Raw genomic sequence first — 17,558 nt, 5'->3', positions numbered from 1 at the left:
ATTTATCACACTTTCACTCAAGAATTCTGTCTAAAAGTCGCAAAAAAATAGTGCATTTGCAACTTTTTGCTTTTGTACACCACTCACTCCAGTTTTGTAATGTGGGAAAGAGGGCGTGGTTAGCTACGTTAATGAGTAGAGTTGAGGGAAGCGAGTGTTGAATGCTTAATCCGAAGTCGCTTCATTCTAAACTTCGGAATAATACTGTACGGAGATTCGTCTTAGTATAGTATTAGAATGTATGGGCTCTGATGAGCCAAAGTAAGTTATTCACAAAGTTGCGCGAGACTTCGTTAAATAACTTCAGTAATAGATTATTACAGTGAAAAACCACTTCAAAACTTGGAACCGAACTCTGCTTCAGTTCCGAATGGTACCTTGGATCCGAAGCAGAGTTCTGTTCAAAGGTTTTTCACTGTAAATCAATTACCAAAGTCCTGTGTGACTTTGTGAATAACAGACTTCAACCTCATCGGAGGCAGTACAGTCTAATGCTGTACGGAGAAGGATCTCCGTGCAGCATTATTATACATTTTCTAATGAAGCGACCTTGGCTGTAGCATCCAGAGTTGCTTTGCTCATCTCTATTAATGAGTTTCACTCCAGTTTTATCATTTATCAAAGTCGCAATCTCACTCGAAGGGAGGGGGGAGGGTATATGAAAACTGTAGTAGACTCTCTAGACAGTGTTAAGTCTAAGGATAAGCCAAAACTCTCAAGTAACATGAGACATTTGATAAATGTGGCATAAAGTACTCCAAAGCAGACTCAAGCAAAAGTGACTTCCAACTTTCCCCTCATAAATTCCCCTCCCTCCATTGTATCTGGGTTTTCTCCACAATGAAGCAATGGATCACTAAGTGAAAGGTATTACTACATTCAGCAGAGCTAGCCCTACAAGACCGTGTGCCTGGTGTAACCGTGGATTGTTAGACAGATTTTATTTAATTAGGTCTTAGTTTAGTCCACAGCTACATGTCTGCAATATGGCCTCACATGGGAACTAGAATTATTTGCCAAAAGCTGGATTGGATGCCTTCAGAACAAAAACAGAAAATAACACATTTCCCAGTGGCTTTTGGGTCAATTAAAAACAAATACCTACCGAGAATCTTGACATATATTGTCTTTCTTCAGTAGCATTCCCAGGAGATTTAGAATAACGGAGAAATGTTTCTTGGTGGCGGTGGTTACTGTGCTGATCACTGCGCCATCGAACAACGAGGGAGATGATGAACTGAGACTACTGGAAATGAAGTGGTCGTGCCTAGAAAGAGGAAACCATTGTATTTAAAGCCGTTGACAAACCCATTCCGTACACACGTCTCATCATTTCAGCGGCACCTCCATACCTGGTACAATGCGAGTACAACGTGCAGAGCACAGCGTACTGCACCTCCGGATAGTGAACTGCAATTTCTTTATGCACCACCATTAGATTCTTACTCAGCAATGCAAACACGGTGGGAGACAAAGCCCACATCTGCGTAAAAATAAATACAATAATTACATGGACTATGTAAAGGATCCAAACACGCACAGGTCAGTCATAACATTAACCCCTTCACGACATCCACCGTACCTAAAGATGGCGCCCGCTCCACAGCAGAGCAAGCTCCGTAGCTGCCGGCTGCCTGCTGTTTCATACTGCTGACACCTGTAGCTAATGTTCACGATTGGCTGTAATCCCAACTGTGGATATTTAAGGGTACATTCACACTAGCGTTATTCTTTTCCGGTACTGAAATCCGGTGAAGGCTCTCAATACAGTATTTGACCAGACAAAATACCGCAGCATGCTGCGGGTTTTTGTCTGGCCCAAATCCCGGAACAGTACCGCACTTGCCGGATCCGGATTTAATTTCCAGAGAGATGTATTAATGTCGGACCGGTACCAAGTTTTCCGGAAATTGCCGCATCACCGGATTCAGTTTTCTAGTCTGCGCATGCGCAGTTCTTTCTACCTTTGAAAAATTTTAATACCGGATACGTTATTCAGGATGATACCGGAAAGATGGATCAGGTATTTCAATGAATAAGTCTAACGGATCCGTATCTGGATTCGGGAAAAAAATAAAAAAAGTTTGCATACAGATTTCCGGATCCGCATTCTAACAACGCTAGTGTGAAAGTACCCTAACCCCTCGGATTCCAGGATCAAAACGTGACCACAGGCTAAAACCCAGAAATGAGAACTTCCGAGTAAGGAACGCTTTCCCCTGTTGGAGATTGGAGGAAGACGTTCCTTTAAAAGGAGTTCTGCAGTCTGTTTAAAGGACTTCTATCACCCCACTAAACTTTTTTTTTGGGTACTTATAATCCCTATACTGCGATATATCTATACATTGTTATTAATAATTTTCGTTCTGTAGATAAGGCAAAAAACGTACTTTTTATAATATGCTAATTACCTGTCTACTTGCTGGTAGCAGCTGCAAAAAACCGCCCCCTCCTCCTGTTGATTGACAGGGCCAGCCGCGATCTCCTCCTCCGGCTGGCCCTGTCTGCATTTCAAAAATCACGCGCCTGTCTTGATTCGGCACAGGCGCTCTGAGAGAAGGAGGCTCGCCTCCTCAGCACTCCCTCAGTGCGCCTGCGCCGAATCAAGACAGGCGCGCGATTTTTGAAATGCAGACAGGGCCAGCCGGAGGAGATCGCGGCTGGCCCTGTCAATCAACAGGAGGGGGGGGGGGGGGGGGCGTTTTTTTGCGGCTGCTACCAGCAAGTAGACAGGTAATTAGCATATAATAAAAAGTACGTTTTTTGCCTTATCTACAGAACGAAAATTAATAACAATGTATAGATATATCGCAGTATAGGGATTATAAGTACCCAAAAAAAAAAAAAAAAAGTTTAGTGGGGTGACAGAAGCCCTTTAAACTGATGATCTATCCTCTGGATAGATCAGCATTTGATCGGCGGGGGTCCGACGCCCGGGACCCCCGCCGATCCGCTGTCCACAGCGCTCCAGGAGTGCCGCCGCCTACTCACTGTTTACCGCAGGCCCAGTGACGTAACAACTAGTTTTAATGGCCTGGGCGGGGCTAAGCTCCATTCAAGTGAACAGAGCTCAGCCCCGCCCAGGCCACTGATACTAGTCGTGACGTCACTGGGTCTGCAGTAAACAGTGAGTAGGCTGCGGCACTCCTGGAGCGCTGTGGCCTTCTCAAACAGCTGATAGTCGGGGTCCCGGGTGTCGGAACCCCGCCAATCAGATGCTGATGATCTATCCAGAGGATAGATCATCAGTTTAAACAAACTGCAGAACCCCTTTAATGAGTGTGAGCAACATTTCCCGAACTCAGGTAATAACTTCGGCTAATCTGAGCCAATACATTCTAATACTGTACGGATTCCAATTCCACTCCATTTGGATTTTATTTTCCAGATTCCCTCTACATTGTATGCCATATTAAATGGTGGCATTAGAAAGTACAACTTGTCCTATTAAAAAAAAAAAAATGGAAAAAATAAATAAGTTATGGCTCTGGGAAGTCAGGGCGCGAAAAACAAAAATGGAAAGTCGCTGTGCCAGGGAGGGGTTAAAACGCCTGCCTAATATTGTGCACCTCACTCGCCCTGCCAAACCAGCTCTGACCCATTGAGACACGCTCGGCACATAGCCAACATACGTTAAACTGTGGATTCAAATTAGTTTGGGTTCACATTTTCTGCACAGATTCTACTACAACTAAAAGTGCGCTGCTAAATTTCGACCCACTGCATGCCACATTGTGGATTATTGCTGAGCATTTCACTCGCTGCAAGGCCTCATTCACACAACCGTAGGCAGTCTGGCGCTTGTATTGTGGACCGCAAACAGCAGGTCTGCAATATACAGGAACAGGCAGTGTGAATCCTGTATCAATCCATTGACTTGAATTGGTCAGCAATCCGCAAGATACAGCGCGGAATGGAGGCATGGATCGGAAGCCAACAAAAGCGCTTCCATGAGCTTTTGGGTCCTATCTTTTGCCGTATAGTGCGGACCACAGACCCATTCAAGTCAAAGGGTCCATGCCGCAATAAGGGATTTACATGGCCAGTGCATTGCAGACAGCAGTACGAGCACAGGACACACACGGCGAGAAGGAGGGTGAGGCAGTATCTGTCCTTTATAATTCACACCTGATCTTGGCTTCCAAAACTGCAACCAGACTAAAAATCTGCTCTCATCGAGTCGGAATTATTATGCACCTAAAGTTGCATCCTGATATATGAAGATTTACATGCTGATTTTGCCGGGGTCTGCTGCATACAAATGCTTCATTTAGAATTTCTTATGCACAGAGGACCAGCATCTGGAATTCCAGACCATAGAAGATTCATTGGGAATTATTTCTTCTTCTCTTCATTATAACTTACCCCAATCAGTGAGTTCTTTGCGTTTCCAATTGTCATCAGAACATTCAAGTCAAATACAGCAACAAACTTTGCGCTGTCCACACCAAACGTATGATTCTTAAAGGCTTCATGCTGAATCTCAGCACAGGCCTCGGGTAGTTGTAGACATCCCAAGAGACTGTTCAAAGCACATGTAATTTCTCCTAAAATCAGTTTATATGCAGTCTCCAAAACTGGAATGTTCTTCAGGGTCAATACTGCCTGGTACAGGGCATTGGCTGCACCAATTACCTAATAAAAAAAATAAATTAAGAGATATTACAACTAAACATTTATTCGTTTTGCTCTCGCAACTAAGCTAAACGTTCGTAAAGCATGTCACTTAATTTAATGGGCATCTGTCAGCAGATTTGTACCTATGACACTGGCTGACCTGTTACATGTGCGCTTGGCAGCTGAAGACACCTGTGTTGGTCCCATGTTCATATGTGTCTGCTTTATTTATTTATATATATCTATATCTATATATATATATAAAAAGCAGGCACATATAAACATGGGACCAACACAGATGCCTTCAGCTGCCAAGTGCACATGTAACAGGTCAGCCAGTGTCAAATCTGCTGACTGATGCCCTTGAAAACCAACCTTGGGGGGTGGCTAATATGCGATATGATTTCTCCTGCATGATATTATATTGCTAGCATTTCTGAGGCAATTTCTAGGCAGTACCAACACAGCAATCCAACGATGTCTGGTACTGCGTTTGAGGCAAAGTGTCAGCTTGGTATTACAGACACTGCACATGATGTTGTACATATGCTAACATTTTCCAGTAACAGAAACCTGCCACATAAGGAAAAAAAAATATATATATATAACAATCACGTGTACTAGGTTGTCACAATTGGATTTAGTTCCTTCAGAGATAAAAAAAATAATATAATATATATAATAAAATGTGTGTCCAAGACACTCATTTTCTTACTTCCTTTTCCTTATGGAATCGTAGTGCAAGCAGCTTTGAGTTGGGCACAAAGAGTTTCTCCACAAATGTAGAAGGTAATTTCGTATTAATCAGTTCGACAATCTGAAAGCATAAAACATGACGTTTCTATAAATTGACATCACCTCCTTCAAATCTTACATTTTTTATTAATTAAAATGCTGCCATTTCAATTGTACGCCACAGAAATAGGTATTTTGGGGATTCTGCAGAGGTGGGACCCAAATCTAAAAGACATTTATGGCATAACCCTTGACCTTTTTTCACTACCGTGAAAGCGGTGCGACTCTCAACATGACTCCTTGTCTATGAAGGGAGCATGTATCCCTTGCTGGGCAGCACAGTGTCCTAGCAGCAGAGATGTTGCCTATGAAGACAGAAGTAATGACAGCACTGCCTTACACTATTATAAAAGGGGCATGCAGGCAGCTGTAAAAAAGGCAATGTATGCGAGAGAAGAGAGCAATCATGGTTGCTGTATTCCTTTACATGGGTAATCCTATCAAAATCCATGGAAGCATGAAAATAACTGTGCTGCACAGAGCTTTGCAAGCTAATGAAAGTAAAAAAGAAAAAAAAAGAAAAAATTCTAAGATATGGATGTATCTTCTGCTGACAATGCAGCCACATTCAGGAGTTCTGCATTTTTTGTGTAAAACCCCTTTAACTGGCTTCCTATGAAGTGGTGCCAATGGCGCATCTGTTGAAGAAAGGGGATGTTAGACAGTGAGCCCCACTGGGGATGGAAATCTGTGCACAGTACAGCCAAAATATGTTGGTGCTACATAGCCAAAAATAAATATTACAAAAATAGTCAATTTTGTGGCCATTTTCAGGGTACAGGTGAGCACAAAAATTATGTAAGCATTTCTCAGCATCAAGCTGAAACGCATATTGCTGTATACCACTTATCTAGTGTATGTTATAGTTGGGGTTACAATAAACGTAGTCAAGGCTAGGTTCACATCAGTGTTTAGAAATCGACAGGGGTCCGGCTGCTTTTTGGCATAAATAGCAGCTTTTGGAAGGACAAAAAGTCCTGCATGCCCGCCCGAAAGCCGGCATTATAATCAATGGTGATCAGGCGGTTCCCGGCATTTTTCCTGGCTTGGCCTAACACCGTGAACTCCGGCAGGCTGCTCCTCTGCCCGATTTCAAAATGCTGATGTGAATGTAGCCTAAGATTACAACATGGTGGGTAGTCAACAAACCATTAAAGGGAGTCTTTCACCTAATCTGAGCGTTTTAGACCGCTCAGATCAGGTTATAGATTCTTTAACCCTCATTACGATCATACCTTTGTCTTATGTGTCCCTCGCCCAGATAATGAAAATAATACTTTTTAAACTTATGCAAATTACCTTCTGAAGGTGCCCAGGGGCGGCGTTACTGGGCGATGTGCCCAGAAAAAACACACCTCCAGCCGGCGGACGTCACGAGCGGCACCAGAGGACGGCGGGCTGGGAACTGGCCCGCACCTGCGCACTGCTCTGCCCATTATGGGCAGATGAACAGCTTTTCATATTGCGCATGCGCCGGCCAACTAAAGACAGCCGGCCGGCGCATGCGCAATATGAAAGGATGTTCCTCTGCCCATAATGGGCAGAGCAGTGCGCAGGTGCGGGCCAGTTCCCAGCTCGCCGTCCTCTGGTGCCGCTCGTGACGTCCGCCGGAGGTGTGTTTTTCTGGGCACATCGCCCAGTAACGCCGCCCCTGGGCACCTTCAGAAGGTAATTTGCATAAGTTTAAAAAGTATTATTTTCATTATCTGGGCGAGGGACACACATAAGACAAAGGTATGATCGTAATGAGGGTTAAAGAGTCTATAACCTGAACTGAGCGGTCTAAAACGCTCAGATTAGGTGAAAGACTCCCTTTAAAGAGGACCTTTCACTCGTATACAAACTAAAAACGAACTATACCTGTGGGCAGAGCGGCGCCCAGGGGTCCCCCTGCACTTACTAGTATGCCTGGGCGCCGCTCCGTTCGCCCGGTATAGGCTCCGGTGTCTCAGCTCAGTCTGTTTTATTGGACTGATTTTTTTGTAGGAGGCGTGTCCCTTGCTGCAGTGCTGGCCAATCGCAGCACACAGCTCATAGACTGGCTATGAGCTGTGCGCTGCGATTGGCCAGTGCTGCAGCAAGGGACACGCCTCCTACAAAAAAAATAAAAAAAATCAGTCCAGTACAACAGACGGAACTGAGACACCGGAGCCTATACCGGGCGAACGGAGCGGCGCCCAGGCATACTAGTAAGTGCAGGGGGACCCCTGGGCACCGCTCTGCCCACAGATAGAGTTAGTTTTTAGTTTGTATACGAGTGAAAGGTCCTCTTTAAAAGGTGGACATTTAGAAAAAAACGCCCTCCCATTGTTACACTGTACTCTAAGAGCAAGGCTACACAAGTTGTTCACTAGATTCCTACACTAGTTCTGCAAAATTCACTTATTTGTACCAATGATACAAATATTACAATACACTTACCAGAGTTAGTAAGTTGAGGACAGAGATAATGTAATCAGTACCAGAAGTCTGACAGTTCTCCAGCTGGTCTAACCCGTATGAGATTATCATTTCACAGTGTATAGCCATGGTAGGATCCATACTGCCGAGTAATACACCAACACATTCATTGGCAGCTGTTAATACAGTCTCTGAGGAGAACACCTGGTTGGCTGCAGTAACGCACCTCATCACTCGATACAAGATCTGGGGATTAAAGTGGGACATGAAATGTTTTCAGGGCCAAAAGCCTGTGTCGGAATAATTGAAATTAGGACTTTTGGTACAATGCTGAAAGGTGCCCAGAAACCCCAATTCACATAAATGCCAATCCAATGAAAATAGGAGCAGATGAGAAAGGGTTTATCCACTTCAAACCACCCAAGTCCATAACCGAGCCCCCCATTCTCATGATAGATATTCTGCCTGTAAGCATTTGATAAGTCTAAGGTTAAGTGGAAAAACATTTGACTTGAAAGGACTTGCGATGCCCACTTCTACTTCAAGTAACATCTAACCAAACCATGCTCCATAGAACTATGTTTGATGGAGGGTTCTCTCATCAGACATTGCATCGGCGACTGATCAGCTGATCACAACTGGTCCAGCTCCCAGCAACTAGAAGGGTTCACCGAGACAAAGCCTTCTATAGTCGCAGCAGGAGAAATGCAATCACCTAGTAGTCATGCAGCTAAATTTGGTCAATTTAGGCTTACAAAAGAGATGGAAGCCCCCCACCCATGTACCCTACTGGTAAAAAGGAGTTGCACAATTTTTTACAGGTGACATTAAATCAACAAGAGAAACCTAGACGACGATTTCCACCGTATTATAATTTTTTCCTTACATCGGTGACATAAGCTTCAGTAATCGGGGGTCCTCTGATCGGACTGAATCTCTCCCCAATACTTCGTACCACTGTACTGAACACTCTGAGAAGAGCAGCGAGCTTAGGCAATGAAACTGATGGAGGAGGAATGTCTTCATCAACAGATTCACCAGAAGCAATGTTGCCAAGATCCTGAAAAGGAAAAATTAAAGAAGGGTTAAAAATTTAAGAATTAAATTCTGACTAGGGTTTGTCGCACAACTGAATTGTGAGCCTCCATCGTGAATGGGACTTTATTTGCAGTAAGCTGGCACAGCCACTACACAAACAATAGTTTTCTGCCACCAGCTCCGTTATAGCACCAGCTGTGAGCAGTTAAAAATCGGTGGGATTGCTGGATGCTGGACTCCCCACTGATCTGATATTGATGACCTATGCTAAGGATAGGTCATCAATATCTATAACTCAGGAAACCCCTTTACACTGCTTCTTACATCGGCATAGGCTTCCATGTCTTCCAGGAACTGCCCCAACAAAGTAGTGGAAAATGCAAGGTCGGCAACCCAAAATGGCTCCAGGCTTTGTAGCCACCCTGCAGGTGTAAGCCAAGAAAACGGTAAAATTAGACGTTAGAACAAATTCAAGACATTAAAGGGGTTCTGCACTTTCATTTAACTGATGATCTATCCTCTGGATAGATCATTAGCTTCTGATCGGCGGGGGTCCGACCCCCGCCGATCAGCTGTTTGAGAAGGCAGTGGCGCTCCAGCAGCGCCGCGGCCTTCTCACGGTTTACCGCCGGGCCGCCCGCCCACTGACGTCACGACTAGTATCAACTAGCGTGGGCACGGCTAAGCTCCATTCAAGTGAACAGAGCTTAGCCCCGCCAACGCTAGTTGATACTAGTCGTGACGTCAGTGGGCGGGCGGTAAACCGTGAGAAGCTTCTCAAACAGCTGATCGGCGGGGGGTCCCGGGTGTCGGACCCCCGCCCATCAGAAGCTGATGATCTATCCAGAGGATAGATCAGTTAAATGAAAGTGCAGAACCCCTTTAATGACTACAAAAGGGTATTACAAAACTGCAATAGCAAATTTAAATGGAATCTGTAGCCCCATCAAACTGCTAGAAGTAAAGCATAGTGTGACCTACACAGATTCTGAATATGTCTTTTTTTCCCCTCAAACTCACTTGTAGTACCCTGCAATTTGCTTGAAAAGGTTCTACATGTAGATGTCAATCACAAGTAAACTAAGCATTCTCCTTCCCTGCACTCTTGTCCCACGTCTTAAATATTCAAAATCAGCAGCTTCTGGGACAGTGTATATTAGGGCAGATGGATGGGCCTCAGTAATGCCTAAGAGGACTGCTGAGCATGTGCACATCGTTAGGATGACTTATCTGGACTCGGGGAGAAGCAAGGGATTCATAATCAGGGCTCTCCAGATATACCACAGTGGTATTAGCCGGGGGTGCCAAAATGTAGTGACAGATTCTCTAACATTATTTACTGGACAAACTATTCTGCAAGTGGGGATTCTGAAGGCCACCAGACATACGTTACAAGGCATTTCAGAAATTTCTACACAATGAATGTGTAGAAACACACACCAAGTGTCCATCTGTCCAGGTAGTCCTCAGTAACCTTACCTGACACCTGTTGAGTGAGCGAAGATTTCTGTGTGAGATCTATGTGCCATCCAACCAAAATATCAACTGTGTCCTAAGAGTGGAAACAAAGGTTGAAGCTCATTTCGGCTAATCCATCCTGACAGCATTCATATTAAATTAAACGCACAGAATTTATTTATTTTTTTACAGTGGAATTCTGGCATGGAGAACCGCATCAAAATTCCACCAGCAGCCACCGCACCGGGATCCTCAGCGCTGCTTCCCATTGAAACGAAGGGAAGCCAGAAATCATGCGGCCCCTGGTGAAATTTCAGCGTGGGTGTCTGCGCCAAAAGATGCCATGTGATCCGAGGACACTGCAAGATGTTGCACTTTTTTATATTTCTAGACAGCTCACCCTGAAGTTTGTGCTGAAGATATGTGGGTAGCAGCGGGACACGAGCAAGATGCACTTCACACATTTACACAGCAGTTCTGGTGTATCTAAATTCTCCAAGATTGACTGCAAGCTGGTCATTACCAACTAAGAAAAAAAAAGACAAAATACATGTTCTCATATACAAAATGGATAAAGGTAAAGAGGCTGAAACCAAAAACCATCACAAGCATTACTATTTCACCGTCTACAGTTAGAATAAGTTCACACCACCATAGTTTATTTTTCCTTTGTTCTGCTCCATTAGAGAAGCAAAACAACGAAAATAACAGACGTGTCGGATAGGGAACATAACTGACCCGAACGGAGCTGGATAGACTCCATTGACTACAATGGAGTCCATTGAGTTTGGTGTCAAAACCCTGCTTTTTTTAATGCATGCAGGAATTTCTCATTTGGTCCGTTTGACTGAATCTGCAACGGAGCTTCCAACGCAGATATGAACTAGCCTTAATGGGTTTTCCTACCTCAGGTACTGATGGTGCAGCCACAAGCATGCCCGGCCAGCTACATCATTCATTTTGGGGTGCTCCATGGGTTACAGTGCCCCGTTGTTGTAATTGGTGGGGGGTCCCAGAGGTTCCACCCCGATCCAATAATTAGATTATTAACTTAATATAACCAGAATACCCTTTTAGCATATACCACCTGTTGCCGAGCAGACTGCTGGGATCACCAACGATCACAAGAATCTAGTGGACGTGTCTTTGTGGAGCACAGTGCTCTCCATTTGGATTTCTAGCCCTGCTGCACTGTGTCACTTCCAACCCAAACCTACTGGAGTAATGCAAATCAGATGCATTCTGTCCTAAACAAAATAGCCACTCACAATTCATCATCATACATTTAAAAGGGGTAATCTCTTCATCTAAAGAGACCTCTGGGACCTCAATGGATCCAGACAAGGAAGAGGCTTCAGAGCTGCGTTCCCTTCACGGCAGTGCTCTAGCCATCCACTGTACTGGAAACTGCAGGCATGCCCATTCATGTGGAGCACTGCAACACTTTCATTCACATTCATCACCTGTAAAATCCTAAAAAACCCATTAGAAGGTATGTTCAGATGGATGATTTTGGGAGTGGGTTTTTGCACAGATTCATAGATGAAAATCAGTCTGAATCTGCGCTGAAACCACATTCCATTGTTTTGAATTACAGGCTGTGCATCATGCGGGCCTTTTTTTTTTTTTTTTTTGGGCTGCGCAGGTTTTAAGACTGTGCCAAGAATGTTCAGGTCCATTCTTGGCGCGGTTACCACGAGAATAACGGGCCTGGAATGAAAACCCCACGGCAAAATCCTTTGTCTGAACATACCCTAAGGTTGTGATGGCTATCCTCCAGAACTCCAGCGATGGTAAAACTACAATTCCCAGGATATACACTTGCTTGGCTATCCTCAGAACTCCATAGAAATGAATGGAGTATGCTGGGAGTTGTAGTTTCACCACAGCTGGAGTGCCATCACTGCTCTAAGGCCTCATGCACACAACCATATTTTTTTCAGTGCACTATGAATTTTTGCATACAGAACACTGAGCCCTTCTTTCCTATGGAACCACGAACACATCTGCGTTTTTTGCACTTCCGTGTGGCAGTTCGGCAAATTATAGAACATGTCCCATTCTTGTCAGTTTTGCGGACAAGAATAGCCATGCCTATAAATGGGACTGAGAAAAATCGGATTGCACGCGAAAGGTACCCGTATTTTGCGGATCCCATTCCTGTGCAGGAGGCCTAAGGCTTTTCCTTTGTAAAAATGTGAAAGTTTAGCATCTTACATCTCTCTAAAGAAAACACACAGACAGGCATCCAGTGATGATAAAAATACTTCTAGGCCCGTGCCTCAGTGCTGCCACAGAGAAACTTTCCCATGCTTCGGCCCAGACTACGTGCTTTCCTTCTACACTCACCTGCATCACGGAGGAAAATGCTTTCTTTTCTCCTACAGTTTCAAGAGCTTTGTAGGTAGCGCACAGGAAAAGAAGTTTCACTTCATCTTTAGAAGATGAGCTAAATTTGCTAAAAATCCACTTAAAGATCTTCTCTGCCTCATAGCTCAGAGCAGCGCAGAGCAAGCCCAAGCACTGCGCCCCCTCCTGCCGCAGCTCCTGGAGAAGTTTACTACTGGAGGAACAGAACAAGGACAGGTTTAGCAAACGCACAGTTAAAAACCTCAAACCACACAAAATTTTGCTTCTTACGATTTAACAAACAAAAACAGCGGTTCAAGCAAGCCCAACATGCTCATTATTTTATGAAATAAGTTTAATTAAAGGGGTTCTCTACTTTCTACATATTGGTGACCTATCTGGGTCTCTGACTCCCCTTGATTGGCAGCAACCAGTTTCGTCCACTGTGTAGTTCCCTTCTACTTAAATGGGAGCGGATTGCAGTAGGCGGGCATGTGCACTAAATGAAGGACAGAGACTACTGATTCTGGCACCGATTGGTGGGGGTGCCAGGTGTTGGACCCACAAAGATATAGGATATTGATGACCTATCCTGAGGATATATCATCAATATCATGAACCAAAGAACTCTTTTTTTTTTGGGGGGGGGGGGGGGGGGGGGGGGGCGGGGGCATTGGGGAACACATGATCAATTGACAGAGGCGCCTCTTCTCTACAGTAACCGATGTGGCGCCATCCATATCTGTGTGGCTGTGCTGTGGTACTGCAGCTCAGCCCCATTCAAGGTTAGATCAATTTTATGTCCAGGAAATAAAAATCCTCCCACCCTAAAAACGAGATTTTTGTGAACTCACCTTGTAAAATCTCTTTCTCGCTTTATTCATTGGGGGACACAGGACCATGGGTATAGCTTGCTGCTGCCACTAGGAGGCGACACTAGGCTGAAAGCTGTTTGCTCCTCCCCTGCAGGCTATACCCCCTCCAGCCTGGAGAGAGCATATCAGTTTGTGCTTCAGCAGTAGGAGAAACATACCGAAACAAAACAAAACAGGAAGACCACAGTCCAACCAAACAACCGAACCTGACCTCAGTCCCAACCGGTAACTTGGACCACTGGTCTCAGTAGAAACCAACAACAATGGGTGGGTGCTGTGTCCCCCAATGAATAAAGCGAGAAAGAGATTTTACAAGGTGAGTTCACAAAAATCTCGTTTTCTCGCTCATATCATTGGGGGACACAGGACCATGGGACGTCCTAAAGCAGTCCCCAGGGTGGGAAAACCGCTGACTCCACCTCCACAGTCGAGCCACTACACTGCGGCCTGTAAGATCCTACGGCCAAGAGCAGCATCCGCCGATGCGAACGAATGCACCTTGTAGAACTTGGTGAAGGTGTGCAACGAAGACCAAGTCGCTGCCTTACACAATTGAGACGCCGAAGCGTGGTGAAAGTGTGCCCAAGAAGCCCCGACCGCCCTGGTCGAGTGAGCCGTGACGCCAGGCGGAGGAACCCTGCCTTTGGAGCGGTAGGCCTCGTGAATGGCCGATCTAATCCACCGAGCAATCGCCACCTTGGATGCCGCCAAACCCTTCCGAGGACCCTCCGGAACTAGGAACAGAGAGTCCGCTCGCCGAAAGGAGGCGACCGCGGCCAGGTAGATCCGTAAGGCCCGCACTACATCCAGACGATGAAGCGCCACTTCCCTAGGATGAGAAGGTTTAGGGCAAAGCGAGGGGAGGACAATGTCCTCATTGACATGGAACGCCGACACCACCTTCGGCAGAAACGACGGCACCGTCCGGAGCACCACCTTATCCTGATGGAACACCAAGAAAGGCTCCTTGCACGACAGTGCCGCCAGTTCCGACACCCGACGGATGGACGTAATGGCAACCAGGAATGCGACCTTCCACGACAACATGCGGAGGGAGACTTCCCGCAGGGGTTCAAACGGCTCGGACTGAAGTGCCACCAGCACCAAATTCAGATCCCAGGAATGTAACGGTGGCCGATATGGAACCGCGGTGTGCGCAACACCCTGCATGAAGGTCTTGACGGGCCCCAGCACCGCCAGCGTACGCTGGAAAAATATGGAAAGGGCCGAAACCTGCCCTTTCAGCGAACTTAGGGACAGACCCAGCTCCAAACCCGCTTGAAGAAAGGCCAACACCGTAGGGAGGGAAAACCTCCTGGAGGGGAGGTCCCTGTCCTCACAGAATTTCAAGAACGACCTCCACGTACGATAGTAGATTCTCGCAGAGGAGGGCTTCCGAGCCCTAATCATCGTTCGAACGACCGCATCCGAGAAACCCCTGTTCTTCAGCAGGAAGGTTTCAATAGCCACGCCGTCAAACGCAGCGTATGTAAACCCTGGTGGAAGACTGGGCCCTGTGAGAGCAGGTCGGGCCTGAGTGGAAGAGGCCACGGCGCGTCGCCCAGGAGCAGAACGAGCTCCGAGTACCAAGCTCGGCGCGGCCAGTCTGGGGCAATCAGGAGCGTTTGAACACCCTCCATCCTGATTCTGCGAAGAATCCGCGGTAGGAGCGGCAGCGGCGGGAATACATACAGAAAACTGAAGACGCCCCACGGCGCCACGAGTGCGTCCACGTCGTAGGCCATCGGATCCCTTGCGCGAGACAGGAAGCACGGGAGTTTGTGATTCAACCGAGATGCCATTAGGTCCACTTCCGGGCGACCCCACCGGAGGCAAAGGTCCTCGAACACCTCCGGGTGGAGAGCCCACTCCCCCGAGTCCACCGTCGTTCGGCTGAGGAAATCCGCCGTCCAATTGTCCACGCCCGGGATGAAGACCGCCGAGACCATCGGGACATGGGCTTCCGCCCACTGCAGAATCCTCGCGGCCTCGTCCATCACCGGTCCGCTGCGCGTCCCCCCCTGGTGATTGATGTAGGCGACCGCTGTGGCGTTGTCCGACTGTATCCTGACCGGACGGCCCCGCAAATCGGTGGTCCAATGGCAAAGGGAGAGGTAGATGGCCCGGAGCTCCAGGATATTGATGGGTAGTCTGGACTCCGACAGAGACCAGACACCTTGGGCTGTCCGAGTACCGAAGACCCCTCCCCAACCGCGGAGGCTGGCGTCGGTCGTAATCACCGTCCATGACACCGGCAGGAACGACTTCCCTGACGACAGGTTGTCCGGAATCATCCACCAGGCGAGAGCCTCGCGAACGGGCTGAGGCAGCGAGATCCTGAGGTCCAGTGAATCCCGGGACTTGTCCCAGGAGGACAGGATGAGCCGCTGAAAATCCCTAGTGTGGAACTGGGCGAACGGTACCGCCTCGAATGAGGCCACCATCAGCCCCAGAACTCGCATGCAGTTGCGAATCGATACCTTGCGATGCCGGTTGAGCAGAACCACTGCATTCCGAATGCTCAATCTCTTGTCTAGAGGGAGACGGACCACGGCGGCCTCGGAATCCAACGTCATACCCAGGAACCTGATCCGAGTGGTCGGAAACAGGCATGACTTCCTTCGGTTGAGAATCCAGCCGAAGCGAGTGAGCGTGCTCATCGTAATCCGAAGGCTGTCTGCGCATTGCGGCGCTGACGGGGCTTTGACCAAGATGTCGTCCAGGTATGGGAGAAGGGTAATGCCCCTGGACCGCAGAATCCCCAGAAGGGGTGCCAGAACCTTCGTGAACACCCGCGGGGCCGTCGCCAGACCGAATGGCAGCGCGACGAATTGGAAGTGATCCGACTGGATGGCAAATCGGAGGAAACGTTGGTGCATGGTAGCAATAGGTATGTGGAGATAGGCATCTTGTACGTCCAAAGACGCCATGTGCTCCCCCTGCACCAACGAGGCTACAACGGAACGAAGGGATTCCATTCTGAACCTCTGAACCCGTAGATAGCGATTCAGAAGTTTGAGGTCCAGCACCGGTCTCACATCGCCCTCCTTCTTGGGGACCACAAACAGGTTGGAATAAAAACCTGTGAACCGCTCTTCTGGAGGTACCGGAGAAATAACCCCCCGCAGAAGTAAGGACTGGACGGCGTTCAAGAAAGCCGCGGCCCGGACGGGATCCCTGGGAGGCTGGGAAGGGAAGAAACGGTTGGGGGGAAGGGACCTGAATTCTATTTTGTAGCCCGAGGAAACTACCTCGAGCGCCCATGCGTCCGGAATGTGGGCGTGCCAAATGTCCTGGAACAGGAGAAGACGCCCCCCCACCTGAGAAGGTGGGGACAAACCTTCATGCGGAAGGCTGCTTACCTGGCGCTGTGCGAGGTTGCTGGGCACGTGGACGCCAAGCCTGCTGGGGCTTAAAGGATGGGCCCTTCCGCCGATCCTGGTTGGGTGGTCCCGCCGCGGAGGTGGGGACTGAACGGGTGCCCGAGAAACGGCGAAAGGACTGGAAGCGTGAGGACGCAGGTCTGGACTGAAAAGGCCGCTTCGCTTTGGGTTGGGGCAGATGGGTGCTTTTGCCACCCGTAGCTTCTGAGATTATGACATCCAGTTTCGGCCCGAAAAGCCGAGCCCCAGAAAACGGAAGCTTTAGGAGAGAGCGTTTAGAGGAAGAATCAGCCTTCCAGGCCTTGAGCCATAACTCCCTGCGTACCGAGGTGGTGAGAGCTGAGGCACGAGCGACCATCGATCCAGCATCCAGTGCCGCTTCACAGATATATTTTCCCGCATGTGAAATTTGGAGCGCAGACAACTCGAGCTCAGCAGGCGGGAGGTTGGACAAAATGTCCTGGCTTAACCGGATGGACCACTCCGAAACCGCCTTGGCTACCCAGGCGGACGCGAAAATCGGACGCAGCGCCGAACCGCTCGCCGTAAAGATTGACTTGGAGAGCGACTCTACGCGACGGTCCACCGGGTCCTGGAGTGACGAACCATCCGCTACCGGAATGGTCGTAGATTTTGCCAGTCG

General features: G+C 47.6%; 1 protein-coding gene across 1 annotated transcript in view; it reads right to left on the bottom strand.

Annotated features, from left to right (window-relative positions):
* The window catches only part of SMG1 (SMG1 nonsense mediated mRNA decay associated PI3K related kinase), a 106,944-nt gene that overhangs the window by 67,626 nt on the left and 21,760 nt on the right, over nt 1-17,558 (bottom strand). The window contains 10 exon segments of the mRNA XM_044304119.1: nt 1,106-1,267; nt 1,353-1,483; nt 4,366-4,635; nt 5,333-5,434; nt 7,834-8,058; nt 8,699-8,872; nt 9,175-9,272; nt 10,330-10,402; nt 10,709-10,834; nt 12,658-12,871. Coding sequence (XP_044160054.1) covers nt 1,106-1,267; nt 1,353-1,483; nt 4,366-4,635; nt 5,333-5,434; nt 7,834-8,058; nt 8,699-8,872; nt 9,175-9,272; nt 10,330-10,402; nt 10,709-10,834; nt 12,658-12,871 — 1,575 coding nt within the window.

Source organism: Bufo gargarizans, chromosome 8 (assembly GCF_014858855.1).
Source record: "Bufo gargarizans isolate SCDJY-AF-19 chromosome 8, ASM1485885v1, whole genome shotgun sequence".
Lineage (NCBI taxonomy): Eukaryota > Metazoa > Chordata > Amphibia > Anura > Bufonidae > Bufo > Bufo gargarizans.
Note: the sequence above shows the minus strand (reverse complement) of the source record. Positions and strands in the feature narration are given on the sequence as shown.